At 41.0% G+C, this 18,520-nt stretch overlaps 1 protein-coding gene across 2 annotated transcripts; it reads left to right on the forward strand.

The window, feature by feature from the left end:
• The first annotated feature begins 548 nt into the window (after positions 1-548).
• On the forward strand, positions 549-18,130 carry SNX3 (sorting nexin 3). 2 transcript variants are annotated; one of them, XM_059468025.1, is made up of 4 exons: positions 549-807; positions 13,410-13,505; positions 13,883-14,007; positions 17,448-18,130. In XM_059468025.1, exons 1-4 carry the CDS (start codon positions 646-648, stop codon positions 17,551-17,553), a joined length of 489 nt encoding a protein of 162 aa, XP_059324008.1. In that variant the 5' UTR covers positions 549-645; the 3' UTR covers positions 17,554-18,130. The 2 variants fall into 2 exon arrangements, with proteins under 2 accessions (XP_059324008.1, XP_059324009.1); XM_059468026.1 differs by lacking the exon at positions 13,883-14,007.
• The last annotated feature ends 390 nt before the right edge of the window (positions 18,131-18,520 follow it).

An 18,520-nucleotide genomic window follows, 5' to 3' on the forward strand; every position in this document is an offset into this window, starting at 1 on the left:
TTTCCTATCCTTTAAGAACTCTAGCTTTGCAAGCCATGAGAACATAAAATCTGAGCCCGTTGGTAATGTTATTAAATGTGTATAATTTGTTAAAATAAAAGGTTTAAGGCTACTACAAACAACGGCGTCACATCGATTGCAGCTTGAGTCAGTGACTTAAGACTTTGCTCTCAATACAAAGCTTTTGGTGGGGATCTCCACCAGCCTACGTTGGCAGTGGGCTGACTCCTTTTGCATAACACCTTGCACATACAGCATTTCCCACCCAGTCTTTTCAATCCCCGAAGAATGAGGATGTGCGGGCAGAGCAGACCCACCCTCCACAACTCCCCGCCTCCGCCACCCGCACCCGGCCGACGGGATGGGCGGGCCTGACAAATCAGCGCTCTCGGCCAGCGCGGCGCGCTCCCAGCGCCTGCTGGGACGTGTAGTTCAGAAGGCGGGAGGCCGCGCCAGGCATGAGCAAGCGGGGCCGCCCTCAAGAACTACATTACCCAGCGTGCCTTGTGGGCGCGGGCGGGAGGCGGGTGCGCGTTGCCGGTCGGTCAACTGGGCGCAGGGCGGGCGGTCGGGCGACGCGGGCGGTAGCGGTGGCGGTGCTGGGGGCTTGGTCGCTGGCTCAGGCGAGAAGGCGCCCGCTCCGCCATGGCCGAGACGATCGCAGACACCCGGCGGCTGATCAGCAAGCCGCAGAACCTCAACGACGCCTACGGGCCGCCCAGCAACTTCCTGGAGATCGACGTGGGCAACCCGCAGACGGTGGGGGTGGGCCGCGGCCGCTTCACCACCTACGAGATCCGCGTCAAGGTGAGCCGGCCCGGGAGCGAGGTGGCGGTATCGGGCTCTCGTGGCGGTATCGGGCTCTCGTGTCGCCCGGCGCTGGCCGGGGTGGCGGTGACGGGCTCCCGCCGCCGTGTCCTTCAGGACCGGTGTCACGGCTGCTGCGGTGCGGGGCGCTGGGGGGCGGTGGCAGAGCCGCAGTGGACTCTCCATCCTCGGCCTGGGGTTGATAACTCTGTGACGGGCTCCTGGTAGCTACGGCGGTGCAGCTCGTTTCAGATAACCAAAGGACAAGTGCTCTTTCGGCTCCGCTGTGTACAGCTTGTCCTCAGACTTGAAATACCGCTGTACTCTGAGCCATTGCTTGTCTGTCTCCAGGTAAATAGAGGAGAGCAAACTCTCCACTCTCTGAGATGGGGTAATATGGGTAGATCTGCGCTGAAGGAGAGGTCAAGTTCAGGATTCCAGCGGCTTCAAAAAGTACATAGAGAAGGTGTAAATAAGTGTAGTTGGCACACGCGCTTAGATCAGAGCCAGCTGAAGTGATAAGGGGTGTGTGTATGGAGGAGGGCTTCCTGGTTTTTCTTGTACCTGAAATAAAATTGTAGTGCCTAATAAATAGGGCTGTTTCTCACGATGTGCTGCTGTCAAATGCTTCTTCTTAGTAACACTAGAATCCTTCCTAGCTGGAAGGGCTGTGTTCAGTGGCTTGCCCCAAAGGCTAGTAGTCTTAAGCTTGAGAAAAGCTATGTGAAGTCATTACTGTGTTCCCTGGTCTTTAGGGTTTCATAAACAGGGCCCAGAGGAATGGTGAAAAAATGCAGTGTCTGCAGCACAGTCCTTGCCTGTGTCTGGTAGGGTCTTGAGGAGGGAACCCTTTTTGGTGTACAGGGCTAGAAATAAGCTGGGTTGAGGAAGTTGGATACTTACAGATAGGTTTTTTATAGTTCGTAGTTGAGTCTTCTACCTTGTTTAGCTTTGCTCTGTTATAATTTTTCTATGTTATATATGATTGAACCTGGTCAGTTGTTGCAGTCAGTAATAAAAGGTGAAGCTTCATTGATTTCCAGCACACATTCTCTGCAATATGCGTTCTTCACAGCAGGGAAGGATACAGCTAAGGGCTGCTGCCTTGGTCACCGAAATTCACCAGACAAGACTTAACCTTGTGTGAATTTTCTGGTTTTAAAGGTCTAAGTCCCCAGCTTGGTGTAACCTTACTTGAAAAAGAAAAATCACCTGAAGTGTAAAGCTGCTAGGGAGGATACTTTATTTCTGATGCTTATAAATTGTCATGTTCAGTAGCTATTTCTGTGTTTCAGGATGTGTCTATGGGGCAGGAAGAATAAACTAACATGCTTGTAGCCTATGTTTGGCCTCTGTGTGAAGTCAAACTAGAACTTGCAGATTTGTTTTGCATTGCACTGCCCTTACCAGAACCCTAGCAATCCACTTAGAAGAAAGATGTAATTCTATCTTGCTGGAAAGTATTTGCACCTTAAGTTCCTGATGACGTTTCTTTCCATGAGATTGAGTATTTGGAATGGTTGGATCCAAGGAAGATGATCCAAAAGGAACTTGGCCATGATATGGCCTTGAGAATTATGTCAAATTTCCTGTGTTTAAAAAAATAGCAATTTTTTTAAATACTCAGCTGAAGTTCTTCATCAGAAAGGGAAGCAGAAAAACAGGTTTTGAGACAAGTTAGTCTTAGCCCACCTGGTGTTTGGGGTAGAAAATTCTGGATTCCTGTTGTAATGAAGCCCAAGAATGATTTGAACAAAAGTACACTGTGACCTTCCTCTGTTCTTCCTCCCAGACTGACTGCTGTGTAAACATTGCATCCTCCACCCTCCTTGCTCACATCTGTACATGCTGGTGTACAGGACTGTCTCCTGATCATTCCCTTTCCAGCTGTGCACTGCCATACACATAGTTCATAGCTACCATGAACTGTAAATTTGAGTTTTATGTCTCTTATGCTGGAAGGCTACAGAGCAGGTAATACAAGACATGCAGAGTTATGTTCACTGTCTAAACTTGCATCAATTAACTGCTTCTCAGCAGAACATGGACCATATTGCTAATATACAAATTTCAGCACAGAGGGAGAATTCAAGCATGGATTGCTGTGGTATTGTATTTGTGAAAGATAGGCCTAGTACCATAGCCTGCTCATTGGAGTGTGGCTTCTGTGGTTTGACAAGTGCCTGTGGTCACAGAAAGTAAGAAAGTAGCAGCTGATATGCAGTTTCCTTCAACAGTGCTGGGAGCAGCAGAGGAGCAAACCTGAGAAGATGGTGTGAGTTACCTGTATCATATCTGGAGAGCTGTGTCTTCAGGTAACACCAGCAGTAAAACATTAAGTGTGCAGAAATGGATGGCTTAACTGCTGCCAAATGCTGGTGAAAGCTAAAGGACTGCAGCCTCATGTTACAGCTGGAGAGCATTCTAAGCTAGAAACATTGTCAGAGAGGACGCTGAAATTCAAGTTTGTGTTGAGACAGTTACACTTGTACCATGGTGTTTACAGACTCTGTAATTCTATCTTTGTCTGAATCTCAAAGCTTCACTTTTGGGGTTTTTTGGAAAGACTGAGCTTGCTAGCTGCCTCTTGAAGTGATATCTGATGAAAAGTGTCTTGCAAAACTTGTATGTGAAATACTGCAGAGTTTCCCCAAAACTTTTATTGGCAAGCTTTCTGCTGGTACTGCAGTTGAAGCATATCTGTTGTCTGGAAAGCAGCAAGTGGAACAACTTCATGCTTTAGTTCTTGTAATGCTGTACTCATCAAGTTCTGGTGGAAGTCAGAAAGCTTGATGGGGAAGCTGAAGTTTTGGGTAGACTGCTCAGCAGTACATTACTGCATAAGCAAGGCAGTAGTGGTTTGGAGCTTAGGAAGGTTTGTGAGTGTCTCTGTGCAGGGTGGCTGTGTGCTGGGGTAGTTGAGTGGTGCTTTGACAAGCATTTAAGGAGTCTTAAATGAGAGGAGTGCTGCAGGTACACCCTATGCAGCACTTCTAGCCAGGCAGCTTACTTCACAGATGGACAGTTGGCCAAAGTATTGACTTTCTGAGCCTGAGTCTGTGCATTAAATAACAGTCTGTTCTTGGCAAGCTGGACAAGGTGATGACAGAAAGCTTTCCACTGTAGCAACCACTATAAGGCACACAGTGTGGCAACGTGCCACTACAGTGCAGCCTAGCAATGAAAATCAAACATCTTGTTTGGAAGTAAGTGATAGAAAATGCCATCCTGCTGTGCTAAAATAGCAAATTTGCATGGGTCATGTTTTTGACAGGGTACTTGAGAATTTTCTTTCCATCAGCAGCATCACACAGAGCATTTCTACCATCCTGAGGTGTCCCTTGTGTGTGAAGGCTCAGGGTGAGCTAGACTGGGAATAATGTAGCAGGGTATAAAGTTCTAAGTGCTTTGTCTAGCAAAATAAAACTTTATCAAGTACTTACCTCATCTGAAGGTATCTGTCTAGGTGATCACAATATGGTGATTGTGCAGCATTTAAAACTAACATAATCAACGAGACTGCCTGCTAAAGGAATACAGTAAACTACTTAATTACTCTTTCCTCTTGAGGAAAAATGTGAACCAAAAGTCGGGTTCTCAGTGTAAATACCCCTACATGCTGTTTCTCATAAGTCTTTATTAGCTCTTCTATCTTTATTATTAAACCTTTTCAGGGTGGGCTTGTTCAAGTCAACATTCATGAATGAGGGCATGGGAATACCTTTACTATTTATGGACTAAAAACCAGTTCTCTCTCTGAATTCCAGGAAGCAAACAGAACAAATTACAATTATCATATTAGCATCCTACATGTATTTAGTCCTCAGTCCAGTTCTAGGTATCATTTGTCTTCTACTTTTCTTGATAAGTGGGTCAAAAGGAAGGTCTGTTACTCAAGCAGATTCTGTGCAATAACTTCAGTTGTTAAATCCTTTAAGGAGACAAGACTTAATCTTTACAAGCTGACTGATCCAGTGGCTGGTGTCACACGTCACAGCTGTACACCCATTGTAAAGACAGTGCCACGGGAGATAAGCACTTTGTTTAGAATACTGTCAACAAAGGGTATCCAGGAACTTGCTACATTTTGGGAAGTATCCCTTTGGCAACCCTGAGAATAGCTCATTTAGTTAGAGCTTGGTGCTAAATAACACCAGGCTTGTGGATTCAATCCCTGTATGGGCTCTTCTCTTAAGAGTTGGACTTCATGATTTTTGTGGATCCCTTCAAACTCACAATATTCAGTGTTCTGGAAATAAACTGTTAACACTATTCCATCTGGTTTTGTTTCTGTAGAAGTAAAAGTTACTTCTGTGCTGCCCATTTTGCTTGGGTTTGTTACCTAGACTGAAGGGTTTAATCATCTGTTCATGGTTAGTGAGAACTTGCAGAGAAGTCATTGATATTCAAACTGATAGTTAGAAGTATAATAAAATACCTGTTACAGGAACTGTTAGTCCAAATAGTTAAATAATTCTTTTTTGTCAAACCAAAGCCAAACTAAAAGCCTTTGTCATCTTAGCTCTGTTCTTTAATGTTCAATAACCCCTTGCCTCTAATCAGTATTACTAAATTTGGCCCTAAGGCTTACCTTAGCTTTTTGATATTCCATAGTGCAGTTGCTTGTTTTGTGGTATAAAAGGGAATGTCTTGCTGTGCTTGCATTGTGAAATGCAATAGTTGGGTGGTTCCAGTGCTCTTTAGGGCAGCAGTCAGGTTTCCTGAATGTTCTGCAGACCTGCAGAGGTGCTCGACTGTGTAGGTCCGCTGTGGGGAAGGAAATGAATACACAGGCTGTGAAGTGCCTGCAGTATTATGAGTAGTGTTGGTTTCCAGGGATTGGGGAAGTTTATCTGAGTTCTGCTGAACTTGCATTGCTTGTGAAAGTCCTGTTCTCTCCTTAACCAATTTTTTCAAGACCTAGTTTGGATACAATATTGACATTTCAGCATGTTTATAGTGGTATGACTTGTGATTAACTGATTGTAGTCTGACAGCTGTGATCAAGTCAGAGTAAGACAGAAAATGAACTGAAAGTCAAACTTGCTCAGAAAGCACTTATCTTGTGCCATGTTTTGCAAAGTAGTGCTCTTGAATGTATTTTGCAATGTTTTGTCCTTGAACAGTTCCAAATGTCCTGACCTTCATGTTTGAAGCTGCAAATTCTTCCCCCACCACAAAAATAATCAAATCAGCCATTGCTGTAGTTGACTTCAGCATTGTAGAGTTTAGTAGTTGAAGCCTGTGGTGGAGTCATGACTAAACACTGACTCAGTGGGGATGTGTTTACAGATGCATAATCAGCAGTAATTCTCTATTTCTCTACTACTACAAATCTTGCATAACACTGCAAGTCTGCCCTAACTATAGTAAATTGTGCTTTTAAAACCCGTTCTAGACACTGCTACCAGTTACGTATTCTCAAACTCCTCTACAGAGAATAAAAATGCAGTGATTCAGGTGAGTGTTTTTCTGTTCTACAGCCTGGGTACTGCATCCTCACAAACATTAACTATTCCTTCAAGCAGTAATTCAGATAAAGATAACTGGAAGGCTAAGAATTTCCAAGGACACTGATAAAGGAGACAGAGAAGTAGAATGGCTTGGATTTAAGAAACTTCCAAAGCACGGAAAGTGGATTTACTGTTGAGCAGCTGTTTTTTTTTCTGTAGAGGTTTGTAATTAAACTAGGTTCAAGAGGCTGGTCCAAAGGTTTGAACTAGTTTGGCATTGATATCTGTTACTGTGTAAGTAAAATAACCAAGTTTCTGAATAGTGCTTCTTATTAATATATTAGTTTAACTGGTGACTTGCACTCCTTTTATTTTAGAGCATACAGAGCAGTCATGTTTTAGGATTGCACTCTAGTACAGTGCAGAACAGACCACATCAAATGGAACAATGACTAATCTTTATAGGACGGATGGCTGTAGTCCAGGTAAGCATGTGATGCCAGAGAGTTTTGATACGTGTTTATTTTTAGATGGCTTGCTGAAAAAGTGTCAGCTTGAACTTTAGAGCAGTCTGGTCTCTGCTGCTTTTCATCTGGGGAAAAATGATGCAGCAGAGGTTTATGTCTTCTAACAGTAAGGAAAGTATTTTATTTAAAGTTTTTTCACTTGGTAAAGCAATGCGAGTTGCACTACTGGAGACTGTTTTAACAAGTGCATAATCCAAATACCCTGTGGAGCTGTAACACTGAGTAAAGGGCCTGAAGTTGCTATTGTTGCTCTAACTTCTAACATAAAAAGGATGGAGAAGCCCTAAACTTCTAGTCAAGGTGTAAAAACAATTGTTCTACCAACTGAATATAGGTCCATGGTTTGGTTATGTCTCTAGAATCGAATTCAAAATCTGTGTTATACCCCAGAAGATTCTCCAATATGACAGTATAGTTTGTGTTGGCCACAAAACCTATTTGAAAGTATAACTATAAGCTAGTGTATAGCAACTTTACTCTAAAATCCAGAAGAAAATGAAGCTATATATTAAGTGGTTTAGAGCCACCTCTAGACCTGGAAATAAAGCTTAGAGATTATTTCTATAGGCCTAAGCTGTAGCACCCTCTAAGTGTTAAGATATGCTGCAGATTAATGAATAGGAGTTGGAAGCCTTTCTATAGCTTTTAGTGGCTACTTAGGAGTGTTGTGTTACTGTTCCAGTAAAACTGGAAATATGAAGAGAATTTTTTACTACTTTGTACACTCACTTTTAAGGTAGTTAACTTACTGCTTTTTTTTCTTGTATATTTGAAGTATAGGGATGCTAGACAGTCTCTAGCCCACAAAGCATATTAAAAGTTTAGTTTTTGATAAAAAATTAGCAACTTCAGCAATTCACTGAAATTTTTTTATCCCCATTTGACTTTAGCTGATAGATGTCAGTAATGATGCTAAAGCATCAACTTAATGTGATCCCTTTTCAGTCATTCCTGATGAGGAATGAGTAAGAACATTAAAGTAAGTCAAATCTGAGCCATCTGGCTGTTGCACCTTGAATTGTGTAAAAGTAGCAATCCCTTCTCTTTCAAATCAATATTTGGCATTTCATAGGAGGCTTTGACTTGCTAACCCAAATCTAGTTACTAGTTCTGTCTGGGTGTTGTAAAAGTCTTTGTCCAAATGTGTCCTCAAAGCAGGCTCCAGTTTTTATTTTTGGCTTCTGAGCATGGAGCCTGAAGAATTAAGAATCACTAAGCAATCTCTTTTTCTTAGCTTACCCTATTCAGAGTCTTTTAACTGTGGCATACCATAATTCAGCTGTTCATGATGTTGTTGAACTTGTTCAGGTGATGATAGATGCTTTTGGGCAAAAATATGGGCATCCCTATGCTCATTTTTCAGAGAGCAACTCTGGACTCAAAGCACTGGATTTGACAAAGGTTATGATAGTCTCTGTCATTATGTTGCTATTAGGATTTCATTATGTTGCTATTACTGTTCAAGGTAGAAACCACCTTGGCCCCATAGCTTCAGTGCTGCAGAGTGGGAAGCTCAAAAGTTCATGGTATAGTTTAAGTCAGCATTGTTTAAAACTTGCATGGTCAGATCTTTGTGTTCTCATAATTTTATTATGACGTACCTTCAGTAGATCTGGACACCAAATGGAGAAAGGGGAGATAGCACTCTGTTTTGATGAGAAGGACTGAAACTTAGAAAAATAGCAGTCTCTAGTCCGACATTTTGCAGTGGGGAAAGAGCTTTCCTTCAGTAATATACCCACCAAAAATCTAAACTTCTAGAAACTGAAGTTTAAAGCATGTTTTCCTTCTTTCTTGCTTTTCATAATTGTAGGAAATTGAGTGGTAGCTGCTTATGTTGAATTGGGAAGGAAACAAACCTCTGGCAAAGTTTCTGCAATAACAGTGGACTGCTGGAGCCAGTTTCTTGTACTAAAGGGCAGCAGGCTCTTATGTTAAGAAAATCATAATGCTTTTTTTATCCACTCTGAATGCTATTTACTGCCCCAGAGCTCTCTTTGACTGTAAATGTAGTCAAAGAGTGTAGGCTCTTGACAAAGATTACAGCTTGCATGAGACAGTCAGGATGCTTGAATTTAGCTTCTGAGAGTCAAAGCCACAAACTTTTATCAAAAGTGAGCTGTGTGCTTTCTTTCGCTCTATTTTAATGGAAATAGAGTTCTCTCAAGGCTACCATAACCTACTTGAAAAGATGACATCAAAGTAGGTGCTGTGGCAACAGTGCAGCTTTATTCTCAGTCTGTTAGGAGTGGGAGACGCTGGCAATGCAGTGCTGCTGCTGAGTGGTATGGTGGCAGATGAGGAAATTAGCCAAATTTACCTCAGACTATGCTGAGCAACAACATCTGGGGAATTTGCTATTGTGGGGATGGACTGGGCTGCAGTGTCACACAGTCTTGTGGAGTGTCAGCATGCTCTTTGAAGGAACCCAGATGCCATTTGCATTTGATTTATGGCTGGAAACCAATTTTTAGGAGCAAGTCTGACTATTTGCAAGACTTTTCCACTCAGTGGATAAACTAGTCTAAAAACTAAGACTTAAAAATACTTAGAATTATTTTATTAATTGAAACTAACTATAAACAAATAAAGTAGTGTAGTTTTCCTCCTGCATTTAAGGTAATTTGTTTACCAGAATGCCTGCATTGGTGACTGTATCTGATGCTGAATGGACAGTAATGACTAGTACTCAAACTACTTGCATTCTGCTTGTGAAATTCTCTTCACTTCCATACAGAAACAATTTTTCAGCTTCTGACTGGGCCTAGCTTGGGGAGTGACTGTATTAAGAGCTGGAAGCCTGTTATCTGGTTATCTGAGCCACTGTCTTAGGATTGTCTTTTGCTTCTGAGGTGAACTGTCTTTTGCTTCTGAGGTGAACTGGGAATCTCCTGAATTTAGAGTCAGGCTCAAAGTGGAATATGTTATGGTAACATAAATGAAGCTGATGAAACATGCTTACAGGGAACGTGGACTTTGCCCTGAAGTCTGTTAGTGCGGAACCACTGCTTCCCATTTCTGGTTTGTCAAGCACTAGCCAAATGACTGTAGAAAATTTGTTTGACATCTGAGTGGAGAAATGCAGGAGTGACTTAAGGATCTGAGTTTGTCACCTGTTGTTTAATTATGTAATGTAAGTTGGCACCAATTTTGACAATATTTATTCTGGTGTACTGGCTGGCCATTAACTGCCCCAGCAGAATACAGGCTGTTTGACAGTTGTCACAGAAAGCCTCATGGTGTCTACATACAGTCTAATAAAGGGACAGTGCTACACAAAATCCATCTGGACTTTCTTTGGATTTTGGGCTGTGTGTAACTTCTGCAGAACTGATTTGTTTGTCTTTCTGCAACAATGCCTTATCTGCAATTCTGACTAGTGATTTACAATTGTCTAACATCTTGGGTGATGCCTAATCCTTTCAGGTTGCATTCAAACTGCTAAGCAGCATGATTTTGGACTAAGAAGCTGTTGAATTTTTTTCAATAAATTTTGTAATTATTACACAGCTGAAGAAAGAATTGCTGCATAAATTGTGCTGAAATTATTACAGGAATGAGCTGTGCTCCAGGGGCTGTTCCATGTTTCATGCTGTCATGAGTTCTGTGATAGTAGACTTAGCAGCTCAGCAGGCCAGAAAGTTGACATTATAATGCTGAATAAGCATGGGCAGAAATACTCATAAAAATGAAACTAGCCTGACTTCAAGTTTTGTGCCTTACTCTGATCTCTATTCTAGCAGACAACCAAAGCATGGGAAGCGCTCAGAATAGCTGGTGGCACCTCAGTGACTGAACAAGGATAACTCGACGTAAAATGTCAAGCAGAGAATAATACATTTTTGATAGTCTGCATGGTCTTGAAATGACAGTTTAATAGAAAATGAAAGTTTCTGTTGGCTCTTCAGGATTGTCTCCTACCAAATTCTTGTCCAGTGAAAGCCCATGCTTCAGGAGGTGTCTGGCTTGCTTAATGAAAATTGTCTATCCATGGGAGATGGAGGCAGTAGGGCATGCAGAAGTCCAGCCTGCTGAAGCAAAGGGTGCTCTGCTCAAACAGGGCAATAATCCTTAGTGATAAAGGCCCATACAGCAACTTCAGATGTGAATATAGCCTGAATTAAAAATAGGGACCTAAGATGTAAATAGGTTAAGCAGTATAAAACCGGACCCTCAAATTGCATTTTTAAATAGATCCTTCCTAACAGCTGCTTACCTTAGGAACACTGCTCTGTCAGTACTTATTTCTAGAGGAAGGAGAATTACTGCAATTTCTGGGTTTAAAGAACATAAGGTTTAGAAATTGATCTCAGTAGATAGCTCTAGTATGTATCCAGACCAGGTGAACATGTACTTTGTTTTGGAATATAGTTGTCAAGTTGTGACTTGCAAGACACTTAATTTAGTCTATGCTTTTTGACATACTTCACAATCTGAGTATTTATGGTACTTATGATGAAAATTTGAGACAATTTTTCAATTGACAGGGAAAGCAAAGAACTCTTGCTTTTTAGAAACAAAAACTCTTTCTCCTACTTGCTAGCTGAGCTAGCATGTCAAAAGTTGAAAAGGGAATGTAGAAGGTAAAGTGAGCTCAATTGGCACTTCTACCCCCACATTGTACTTGTAAGCCTGATATGTTGTTCAGAGATTAACTTTATAGACTACATGCCTCAAAGCATGAAAAGAGTTCCTGAAGACATGGGAACTTAAGTTTTTTAGCTGCTTTCATCCAGTTCTAATCCCTTTTTTAGTAACTTGAGTGAGAAATTAATATTTTCTGCAAGTGAGAACCTATATGTTAAATATTTTAAAGGAGTTTCTACCAGAGACACTGACAAAGAGTTGATGTTGTACTATGTAATGGTGAACTTGGTTAAAAAAAACAATAGTTGAAATCAGAGGAGAATAATCCAGTACTTAACTTCTGGGAATCTCCTTCATGCATTCTGGGGAACCTAGCTGTATTCACTCTTGAGTAGAATATTCTTACCATCAAGACAAGAGTGTTTATTTATAAAGCCTGATGTCTGACGTTAGTCTTAAACACAATTTTATTATTAGTCGCAAGTACAGTCAACAATATTTTACCTGGGAAAGAGAGCTGGAATACTTTCAAGCATTTAGCAATAAGATAACAAAATATTGTTCTAAATTTTATCACCTGTAAATTATGAACTAACTTGCATAATGTGAAAGTACACAACTAACTTATCAAGTACTATTGTGTGACTGGCTGGCAGCAGTACAATGACCCAAGTCATGGACCTGCCCAGTGCAGGAAAATATATCTGCAATTAAACCTGTTTTGAGCAGCCAAAAGTATTCCCTAGTGATAGCTTAAGCATAACCTGCTACAAATGATATTGCACAGGGATATCTGCTCAAACAATGAGCAGATCCTGAGTTAGGTGGCCTACAAGATAAAAACCAAAAAACAAAAAGTAAAAGGCAGTAGCTGAGAATGGCTGCTGTGCATCTGCCATCAGGACAGCTGGAGGTAAGTGTAGCCCCAAGTGAACGTCAGTTTCCTAGAGTGCTTCTCAAGAGGCTTCTTTAAAAGTATACAAAGACTGTTATTGAATTTGTAGTCTAACAACAGTAGGCATTATTCTGTGACTTCTGGTTGTGTATGGTAATTACAGGCTCATGCTCTTACTTTCAGGAGGTCATAACTCCTATAAACAATTTTGTAGTGTTCTAGCCAGGGTTTCATTAGGAGAGGATTCTCTCAGTGTGTACTTTTAAAATAATGTGCAATTGGATTGCAAAAGTGGGATAACCCTGCACCACAAGAATGAGCAGAGGTAATGCAGGCTCTCACACAAGTTAATATAAGGACTTGTAGCAGGATCTTGTGCAGAATTATAACCTTGCTCCCATGTGATATCCCTTTCAAGGGTGTTAGGTTTGAGTGCTGCCTCCTAGCCTCGTTCAGCAAAGCTCTCCCTAGTCATGCTCTGTTTGGTTTAACTCTGTAGTCAAATAGTTTGATCTTCTCAGCACTGAATGTTGTAATGCATCTCAGCCTTGTTGCCTTCTCTGTAGCGACCCAAACTTGGCAGCTTGTGCTATCAAATCATCGTCAGTCCTGAATGGATTCACTGTAAGACTTACAGGTTTTGATTTTGAAGGTGCTGGAAGCCATGTTGTATCAGGGAGTAGAAAAGTACAGGAAGTTTGGTTAATGTCCTGTGCTGATATCTGAAACATTCCCTTGAATGCAGTAAGAGAAACTTGTGTGGAATAAGAATTTCTTCCCCCTTCCCACCTCCACTTTTGTATATATTGGGAATCCAGCTGCTGAGACAATAAGAATAGCAGATGCTTCTGCAACCTCAGAAACATCTCAAGTGGCCAGCAGATCAGATATTCTGCTTGGTGATATGATGACAGAATATCAGTAATTGGGATACCATTAAATGAGGCTCATGACTGTGGAGTTCAAGGCACAGCTTACTCATGTAGCTTAGAGCCTTATCTCTATTTCTGTATCTTGAATGTTTCTCAGTACTACTGCTGTTGCTTAAATGGAACTACTGTGTAACAACAGCTTGGTTCTTGTCTCTGCTTATCAGAACTTCTAATCTGTCTAATCAATAGCTTGTGTTCTTGTTTTCAGACAAATCTACCTATCTTCAAACTGAAAGAATCTACAGTCAGAAGAAGATATAGTGATTTTGAATGGCTAAGGAATGAACTAGAAAGAGAAAGCAAGGTGAGTAAAGTGAAAAGTAAATAGAAGTCTGCATAGATATGCAAAGAGTCATGATGCTGAAATGTTTTCATTGTGTTAGAAAGCATGTATCATATAAAGCAGGTACTGGGGTTGAAAATGCCCAGAAATAAACCAGTGTGTCAGTCCTTTTATCAAGCCTCAGTGCTGCACTGCCAGAGGCTTTTTGTTTTAATAATTTTGAGTTAATTCAGAGATAAACTACTTGATTTCAGCTTACCCATGTGGGCAAGTACTGTTCTTCTCTGCTCACGTTTTATTACTTCACTAAAAATGTGGTGAGTTGGGTCTTCTAGGAGGAAGAGGTGGATGAACTTGCTTACAGGCTGCACATAAGGACACTTGTGTAAATCTTTCAGGTTGTGGTACCACCTCTACCAGGAAAAGCTCTTCTCCGCCAGCTCCCCTTCCGAGGAGATGATGGTATATTTGATGATTCCTTTATAGAGGAGAGGAAGCAGGCCCTTGAACAATTCATAAACAAGTAAGTGTCGGATCTAGTTATTTAGAGAAAAACCTGGAGCTCAGCCCTGGAAAACTGAATTGAAGCTACTAATCCTCCTAAGGATGGTAACTGCACTAGGCTCAGAATATTAACTTTCACATAATCTTGCAGTAGGATGTACTAACATTACTTATCCCATGCTTAGTTTGGGTATCTTAGTGCTTACCTGAACAGCTGAAATGACTGTTAGTGTTGTTGTTAATTTATGCAAATTGCTACTGAAATTATAGTGTTCAAAATAATTCTACTTTATAATTTCTGGAAAGATATCTTCCAACTGGGTGAACAGTAGAGCTTACAGTGGACTTACAGCAGTTTACTTTGATTGCAAATGTGAGGTATTATCAGTTTGTGTGATGATGCATGTTTTCTCTGATCATCTTGAGAATCTTTCTGAAGATTCTCAAGTAAAAGCACTACTCGAGGCGTGCACACGTAGTTTGAAATAGTCACTGGATTTTGTCCCTGCCTTTCAAAGGGTGAGCAGAAATTATAGTAACAAAGTCTTATGATTCTTTTTCCACCATCTGACACTACTAACCACTGTCTGTACACTGACCTGAATAGCTGGTTTAATCTCTTTAACAGTGCAGATCCAAACAGTAGGTAAGGAGTGTTGTCAATTAACCAGCTCTTCTGGTTAATGCTGTTCAGACCAACTGGATTTGGGACTGCTCCCTCAGGGAGTTGAAGCCTGTCAGTTCCCCTGGCATTCTAATCTTGTTCAAATAGTGATGCTGTTTAACAGGAACAGAGGATGCCTGTGAGTTATGCCAGAACTTACAAAAATGTACTTGTCAGTTACTGCTAGTTCAGGCATGTGTCTTGGAGGTGCAAGTGACTAATTCACTAGAACTGTCTGTCCTGTACAAGTAAGTGTGACCATATGAAATTTTTCTTCACATAGTTGCTTCTTAACTCATTTTAGAATGGTTCTGAACGGGTAAAATGCTTCAGACTGCTCTTTTTGCTGTTCAAAGACAAGTGGAATGAACTTCCAAGGCATCCAGTAGTAAGATGGACTATGTTTGAGTTTGCTGTAAAATCAAGGCAGTCATGGCTGTAAAGTAAGCCTTTATCCATGCAGACTTGGAACTCTATCTTAAATGGAGCAAAAGTGCATTTACTGAAAGTTTTGTATGCTGAGTCTAGCAATATGCATGGATGAGAACTATTGGTGTTCTGAAGCAGCTGATGTGAAACAGTCATCTTACCCTGTCTCTCTGAAAAACTCTGTATAGCTGACAGAAATGGAATGACCAGTTTATCAGTATCCGTTTTTCAGTCCTCCTGCAAGTAATAAATTGATTTTGTGGAAGTGTAAAACTTCTTGGTTAATTTTTCCTCCTTTGAAACATAAACTGAGATTAATGTAGATATTGATGTAGTGGTGGAGTTGAGTACATCTGGAATAAAGCTTTCCAGGCACAAATCATAGCCATTTAACTCATCAGTGTATTCTAATGGCATGACCAACTCATTAGGAAATTGTTACTAAAGTTTTGAACCATGTAGAAGCTTTGAGGCTTCTGCCAAGTACTCTGGGCACTAGTGAACTTATACCTGAAGGTCCTTTGCATAGTACATTCACATTATTGCATAATCAAAATTGTTCTTTGCTTCTGGAATTAGAGTCCCTCAGATAACTGATGCCACTGGAACAAAAAAAATCTTGGTGCACCAATGCTACTTCTTAATATTCAGGACTGTGAGATGGATGTTATGGAGAAGCTTTGTCCCTCTAAATGTAAAATCTGAATCACAAGAGTGCAGCTTGAGTCAGTTCTCTTGGGCCAGTTTGCTGGCACCACTATCAATACTACATACAGTGACATTCACAAGGGTGGTTATGCCTCAATACTTATCTGCCTCAACCTGACTTTGAAATAGATGAAAATTCTTCAAGTAGCAGCTGCTATATGTAAAGGTCACCTTGGTGAAAAATACTGACCTAATGCAGAGTAAGGTATTCCTGTGAAACCAAGAGCTGAATCAGAGATCAAATCCAGTCTTGCAATTCAGCCACCGATTTTTCAACCCTTCCTGAAAGGAAGAAGGAATTTACTGCTGCCTCATCCTCTCCTATATATCTTTTCCTTGAAGTTTGACATCAGTAACTTCATTCTGATGGGGTAAGAAACTCAAACTAGTTACTCTAGACTGTCATCCTTATGAACTAGTGCTTGAGACTGCTGGCCTTTTTCTAGAACCTGGCAAGATGGATACGTTTTTATAACTGCTCTTGAAATAATCCATCAATACTGAATAGGAGGGCTCAGCTTCCTCATTACAGGTTGCCCTTAATGACAAGTGAGTAGTGACAAGTGAGTATGTTCTGTGATGAAATAAACACTAATAGATACATTTGGAGAAGATGCACAGAAGTGCTTGGAAGTGGTGCTGAGCCACTGGAGCTGAATGTGTTTTGCATGTGTTCAGCCAGATGAGTATAAATGTTCTGATAGATGTGGAGGCCACAAGGCTTACAGAAGCTGCCCTTGGGACTGTGGTGGACTTTTCTCTCCTAAGAACAAGTGTGTCTTGATTGACCAACTGGATGTAGTTTTTTTCAAACCAAACTGTTTGAAAAAATATTGTACATGAATATAATATTCGTGTCCATAAATTATGAACTTTCAGCTATCTGATTCTTTTGGATTTTTACCTGCGTGGTAAAAAATGGTATTTTAAGGGTTCAAGTTCAGTACCTTGTGATTTTCTTCCAAGTTTGTGAGTGTCTCGTAATTCAGTTTTAGCTCCTTTACAGTTAAAAGCATGGTTTTTCAGCTTAAATTAAATTTACAGTAGAGATGCTGGTGTCCCCTAGAACAGGCAAGCTCTGTCTCCTGTGTCTGCAGAAGGCCAGTAGCCGCTGGCTGTGTGCAGTGCTGCCCATCCAGGCCAGGACGCTGGTTAGGGTCCAGTCTCTGTCTGGAGCAGTGCCTGAGCCTTTGGAAAACCTTCACACCCCCTGCTGGAGCCAGGCTTCAGCTCTACTGCGACGAGCTGCTGCTCAGTGACGCTGAAAATGGAGGGGATAAGTGGCCTTTTAAAGGGTGTCCCATGGCAAAGGTGTTAAGACCTTTTTTTAAAAAAAATCCTCTTGCCTTTCTTAGCTCTAGATTTCCTAATGCTAGAATAAGCACTTACTTGGATAGTCCCATCAATTGCAGGTGACAGATGATGTAACATGCTTCCAAGGGATCAGAGGTAGCTCAGGGTTCCTATGGACTAACTTCATCTTGGGAAGCATGATAAATCTTGCTACTAGACAGCATTCTAGTTGCCAACAGTGAAGTGAAAGTGGGATCTGTGCCCAAGTGCAGAACAAGAGGTTATTGGTGCAAACCTTGATCTGCAGGATAGCTGCAAGTAGGCTCAGTTGGGTCACACTAATGCTTGGTTTTTTTTCTCTCCAGGGTTGCAGGCCACCCACTGGCACAGAACGAGCGTTGTCTTCACATGTTCTTACAAGATGAAGTAATAGATAAAAACTACACACCATCCAAAATAAGGCATACTTGAATTTTAAAAGCATCTTCTCAAATATTAGTGGTTCTTATGCTTGGTTTTAAGAGGTTGTAGTTTGTCTTAGCATGCTGAGGATGAACAGGCACGAAGTCTCCACTAACACCAATACACTGCTTGGTCTTTGCATATGCTTTATAGCATTTAAGAACTCACTTGTCTTCTAGCTAAATCCCTCTGAATCCTTGATTTAAGAGTATTATACCATGAAACCATCCACCCCTTGCAATGTCTCACAAACCTTTCCACTATTATTTGCAATGACTTAACAATGTTTACTGACTTGGCCTTACTTGAACTTTCACAACTGTAGTGTCATGTGTTCACTTGTATTTGACTAAATTGCTATGCTGTTTCTGAGGTAGTCACCTGTCTGAATGTCTGTAGAAAGACTGCTTTATTTCTGATATCCTGTATGAGAAACACTTATGCAATTGTCTTCAAGCTTGTAAAACACTTTATACTGAAGTAATGAGGGAATTATCTTTATATTCTGTAAGAGGAAAAAAAAAGAATTTATATACTAAAGTAACTTGTCTAAAGTTTTGAAATAAAAGTGAAAATGCACTTCAAATGTTTTGTCACTCTTGACCTTGAGTGTGCAGTATCTCTTGCTTTCTGAGGAGGAAGGGTTGACTATGCCAAGTGAACTGGTGTTACAGCTTCACTGTGATGCTCTTCCACATTGTAGTTGTGTATCACTAACAGCCAGCACTAAATACTCTTAGATGCTGGCACCTGCTCTGGAAGCGTTCAAGAACACATAAAGGTATAATAGGCTGTTCCTGTGTTGTGGAACCAAAGCTGGAATACCACTCATGAGAGGCAATCAACAGATCTGTGTCTTTAATAACTTCGGGAAAAGGGTACCTTTTTGCCTGGCATGAGAAGCATCAATCCAGCTTCAACTAGGTAGTGAAAACTATGCCATCCTATAGAAAAATGAATGTTTTCATAATTTATA

Source organism: Ammospiza nelsoni, chromosome 3 (genome assembly GCF_027579445.1).
Source record: "Ammospiza nelsoni isolate bAmmNel1 chromosome 3, bAmmNel1.pri, whole genome shotgun sequence".
Lineage (NCBI taxonomy): Eukaryota > Metazoa > Chordata > Aves > Passeriformes > Passerellidae > Ammospiza > Ammospiza nelsoni.